The sequence below is a fragment of the Glossina fuscipes genome, unplaced genomic scaffold (assembly GCF_014805625.2).
Source record: "Glossina fuscipes isolate IAEA_lab_2018 unplaced genomic scaffold, Yale_Gfus_2 64611, whole genome shotgun sequence".
Lineage (NCBI taxonomy): Eukaryota > Metazoa > Arthropoda > Insecta > Diptera > Glossinidae > Glossina > Glossina fuscipes.
In genome coordinates this window covers 1,011-6,589 of record NW_024003990.1, presented here as the reverse complement: position 1 = coordinate 6,589, position 5,579 = coordinate 1,011, and the positions used below count along the sequence as shown (strand labels likewise).

General features: G+C 32.8%; 1 protein-coding gene across 1 annotated transcript; it reads left to right on the top strand.

Moving 5' to 3' along the window:
- The first annotated feature begins 349 nt into the window (after positions 1–349).
- Positions 350–2,886, top strand: LOC119643829 (G2/mitotic-specific cyclin-B3-like). Its single transcript, XM_038043337.1, has 2 exons — positions 350–663; positions 726–2,886. The coding sequence occupies exon 2, from the start codon at positions 944–946 to the stop codon at positions 2,336–2,338; it is 1,395 nt and encodes a 464-aa protein (XP_037899265.1). The 5' UTR covers positions 350–663; positions 726–943; the 3' UTR covers positions 2,339–2,886.
- The last annotated feature ends 2,693 nt before the right edge of the window (positions 2,887–5,579 follow it).

Genomic DNA, 5,579 nt, shown 5'->3' with positions numbered 1-5,579 from the left:
AAATCAATATATGGCAACCGGTTACATCCAGGGTCAAGAAAATATATTGCAAGTGGTTATCATTTAAATAGATGATAAGATATTGTCTATGCATTCATATTTTGCTGTTTTAATGGTTGCTTGTCCGAATGTTGATATGTTGGTAACCCTGTTTCGTTTTTTTTTTACATCTCACGCAAAGCTCTTTAAATTATATTCTGCCATGAACCTCTCAGACATTTATAATATAATAACTCACCCATACATGTGCAAGATAAAGATTTATTCTCCTCAGTATACGTGTGTGTTAACAAAGCACAGTGGGATTAGTTTCAAAAAATTTAATCTAAAAATTATATTTAAAATCTTAAAAATGAGATAATATTAATAATAATATTTCTAAAAATATTATTAACTATTGTATAAAATGTATACTCACAATTAATATATCCAATGTCCAACAATGTTTTCTTTCTGTTATGCTCTTAAATTTAGTCATCAGTTTCGAATCGAACACATTTTCCCCTCTTCCATATTCAAGCTGTTCAAGCATTGAAGCTTTTCCCCTCAGATAACCATAGTTGCGTGTATATATCAGTCTCTTTCAGGCAAAGCAGTCTGATATTAGAAACGAGAAAAACACTTTTGGATCAGACAATAGAAAAGGAAGTTCTATTCAAATTGGTAAATTTTTATTATTTCTTTAAAATCTTTGAAGACATTTATAGTAGATGAATAAATTGCAGCGATTAAGAAAATTAAACGATTTTTTGCGAATAAATAATTATAAACCAAAGGATTTGCCGCAGCCGAAGGATAAAGCACGAATCTTATATAAAAACAGCCAGAGGCAAGACAGTGACAAGGTTGCTTACAGAGTGTACGCTAAAAAAAAGTCTTCGAGAAATTTCTGGAAAGATTGTTCGCAACAAAATTTAATAAATAAAAGTTATCCACGTTGAAAATGCTGCCGGCAAATAATACCTTTATGGCCCGGGAGAACGTATCCATGCCTTCGGTTTGTGAAAACCTCGTTAACGTTATTGGGCAAACTGTTCGAAATGAAAATCTGAAAATTCTGGAAACTAATGTTAAACGCAAGGCTGAAAACAACGATGCCAGAAATGTGGAGCCGAAGCGTTCAGCGTTCAGCAAGCTAGCAAATGTCAATTTCAATCACAATAATAAAATTACTATTCATCCGGATGATGCCGTAAAGCAACGAGGAGAACCTACGAAAAAGGGCGATAAACGCAACGATGTTCAGCAAAGCGGTGAGCAAACGCAACAGGAATGTTGTGTTATGCAAAAATATGAAAAAGGGAAAATCGTAATGGAAACTAATTGCAGAAAACTAGAAAATAGCGACAATAACAAGAACATAACCTCAAAAGAAGTAGAAAATGTAGCGGGCACATCGCAAAGCATTAAGCAGCTAATCGTCGCATCGTCTGTCGAAAACGTTCCGCCATCTAAAAAGGTGACTGAAAATAAACTAATTTGCCAAACAATGCAAAACAATGACGAAGACTTTGACAGGACCAACTGGAATGATCCACTTCATGTCTCACAATATGCCATGGATATATTTAAATATTTGAAAGAGCGAGAAACTGCATTTCCAATAGATGACTATATGAAACGTCAAGTTAATTTATCCAAAAATATGCGTGCCATTCTTGTGGACTGGATGGTAGGTGCGCAAGAAACAATGGCATTTAATGATGGATCTCTCCATTTAGCGGTAAAGATAGTCGACTTGTTTTTGTGCAAAGTTGTTATTAATAAGGATAAGTTACAATTATTGGGAGCTACCGCTCTATTTATAGCTTGCAAATTTGATAATCGTACGATTCCATTGATTGGAGAATTGGTATATGTTTGCGGTGACAATTACAAGTATGACGATTTCATACGCATGGAGATTTCAATTTTGCGAGCGATTGACTTTGATCTCGGCATACCGTTGGCTTATGAATTTTTGCGACGTTACTCTTATTGTGGACGCGTGGCAGCAACTACTCTTACATTAGCTCGTTACATACTTGAAATATCGTTGACGTATTATGATACCGTTACTTTTAGTGATTCCAAAATGGCTGCAGCCGCTTTATTTATTGCTTTACGCATGTTTGGTGTTGATCAAGGGTGGAATATTACTTTAAAATATTATTCTGGCTATAAACTGACGGATTTCGTGGAAATTATAACAGTAATAAATGGAATTTTACTTCGCAAACCGAAATCCAACTTGAATAATGTACGCGAGAAATATATAAGCGAAACTTTTTATGAGGTAGCCAGAGTGCCATTCATAACCACCCCTGATCTATTTAAGGATAATTTAGATTACATTTAAAATCAATCAACTGTTCATATATAGAAAAAAGGATCAGAATACTTGCCACATTTTAGAGATTTTTTAAAGGAATTGCAAAAATTAAATGTGTTCGATTAAAAAATAGCATATTTATGTACCCAAATATTTGGGGAAAAAAAAAAATAAATAAATAAAAAAAATAAATTCCACAAAACTAGTCACATCTTAACTTCTAATGGCAGGTTTATTTACCATTTTTTCTTTCCTTTTCTCAAACGAGTAGGCTTCGGACTTTCAGTCACGCTTGACTAGCGATAAAAGTTTTTATTTTTGCATGTTTGTGTATTCCCGACTTTTAAGAAGTAGTTAAGTTAAGTTTGTAGAGAAGAGTTTGTTTTGAAAACCACGATAGAAATACGATAGCTACCTTGAGTACGAACAAAATGAGAAAAGCAGTCCTTTAATGATTCCGAAAATCAATTTGAATTGAAGAACCTACGAATCGAGACTAATTCAGCTGTAAAGTGACACATGACTTTAATATTAGTGAACAACTTTTCTGAGCATAAATTCCGCGCATACGTTACGTATATGTATCAAAAGAGTATCGTAGTAGAGCTTTAAGATTTGATGATAAAATTTCCAATAATTTGGAAGCACGTATGAAGCACATGAGTTTTACTTACATAACAAATCGTTAACTATATTTAATCGTTTTCAAGCCCTTATATATTATTATTATTTTTAATACATATAGCATATATTGCGAGTGTTAGTTGATATAAAGTTTATCATGAAAAAAAGCAAGACTAAGACTTTCACGCGACAAAAAAGAGGCAAAAGAAAGGCAAAAAACTAAATATATTTCATTTTTTGATGTGTTTTTGTCTGATAAAGTCTGTATTTCGTCCTACTGTCCTATGATAATGTTTACTATCACTTCCTCCTCGTTGTTGCTTTTCTTTTCATTATATTTATTTATTTTCTTTTTTTATCATAAATATATGCATTATAGATATTATAATGGAATATGTCTGAACGCAGAAAATCTTTTCAATTTAAGAAATTGACAATGTCTTATTATATTTATTAATTTCTTACATTTCTGAGTTAATTTTTTTTTTTTTATATTTGCTTTCATCAGCAGTCGTTCCACTAAGAATTAGGCGTTATCCCTGGCAATTTCTGGTCTTTCTATTACTTCCTATTACATTCTTGTACCATCAGCTTATGGCAAGCTCGGCAAAGCTCATGTTATATATATATATATATGGACATGAATTAGAGGCAATTGGAAACATTGGAGAATATTGGTGTTTATGGATGGCATTCTAAACTAGGAGCGTTAATTAAGAATATTCAAGAAAAATTTGAAAGAAATTGACGATCTCAGGCATAAGTTCCGCTTAATTTAAGAATGGCTCTTATGTAACTGCCCCAAAGTGTTTCACCTCCTTCCCCCAATAATCAGGCATCAAAAATGTGTGGGATGAATTAGGCCGGCGTGTGCGAAAACACTCAATCTTTTCCGTTCAAGATCTGAAAAATAGACGACAAGAAGAATGGAGTAAGATCCCTGTTTCCTACACAAGAAAAATTATACACACTGTGTCGAAACATTTAAATGCCGTTATTAACCAAAAAGGATACACCGCCGTATCAAAAAACCCAATATTAATGACGCTATGTTTTTTGATTTGTTAAAGTTATTTAATTTTCTTGTCTACTGGAATAATGTTTTGCTTCTTTTCTTTTTTCATTTCATATTTTAATATGTATTCGCTAGTATTACAAAATAGTAAAATAAATTTTTTATTTAGACAATAGACTAGATTTAAATAAGCGCTTACTTTTTGTCAATTTTAATCGAATATATTGCAAGTTTACGTACTCATCATGCAAAGGGAAACTTTCTTCACAAATATTTTGATAGCAATTGCAAAAAGGAATATATATATGTATATATATATGTTTTTGTTTTTAAGTGAAAGAAGTGAAGCGTATTCAGGATAATAGGATAACAACAACAAGTTTTAAACTTATCACAACATGTGTTACTTTAAGGAGCACAATCATAAAAATGATAACAATAACAAAATGATTTATGCTGCTTTATGTGTACGGCATTGAACTCGAGTAAATAAAAATGCAAGTTATGTTGCTTAGACGGTAGCGGGTTCCTTAAAGGTTAATTGTACTTTGTTGAATTCGGACTATGTTTTCTTGCAAATAAAAAACTTTTGCACTCGTCCTTTATCTCATGTACTTTTTTAACTTTAATTTTGTTTGTTATTAACGCCCATGTTATCAACTGTCACGTATATGTGATACAGCGTATATGTGATACCACAGTCCGGCATCACATATTTGAGTCACTTTGAACGAACATTTTAAATTTTAAATACCCTACACCACTTATGGCAAACGAGTATATTAGGTTTGCGCAGAGAGAGGTACGTAATACTAAGAAGGCCTTAAGGCAGACTATCCTTTATTATGGTAATCGATTCAGCATCACTTCAGACGCACTTTCTGAATCGTTTCTAAGCTTATCTGCTTGTCTGGCATCTGTCCTTGTATATGTTTTCAACTGAAAGGTTGTAATTTTCGAGAAGCTTTGATGAAATCCGATACACTGAATTGTTTCGACTTAAGAACGAATCTTATTGAAAATAGTTCGAATCGACCATTCGACATCTCGATGTCGCAATGTGGCAATTTTTTGAGTTTGTTGCCATTCCTATGAGCCGTTCCTATCGAAGCTGAACCTTTATATGGTAAAAGGGTATAATTTTCAATATTTCTTGATGAGAATTCGTTTATATTAATGATGTGATATACAAATTATCCTTACCGTATTTGGACCAAGTAGGTCTATTTCTTGGTTTCCAACCCATGTAAGGGAAAATAAGCCTCTGTATGCCAAAAAGGTGTCATTTTTAAAATTTTATGGTAAAAACTGGTCTTATTTTGTGGTAACTTGTTGCACTGATGTGCTTTGGGCTTAGGCGAAAGGCTATTGAAAATGATCCGGATGTGACTATTTCTTCATGACAACCTATTTTGAAAAGTAGTGAAATAAATAGCTATATGGATGTGTTTTTTCTTATTTTATATTTTTAGATTGCTCTAACTGTACATATGTAAAGTCTGGTTCAATTGATGTCGTTTAATCAGAAAGAAAGTCTTTGTCTAATGTGAACCTTTATTCCGGCCGACCCTGCTAGCTAGACTGCGGGTTAACTCAACCATCCGGTATGACTATAGTGATATTTCACTT

Coding starts and splice junctions, on each gene's coding strand:
- LOC119643829 (XM_038043337.1), top strand. CDS start 944: ATGCTGCCGGCAAATAATACCTTTATGGCCCGGGAGAACGTATCCATG.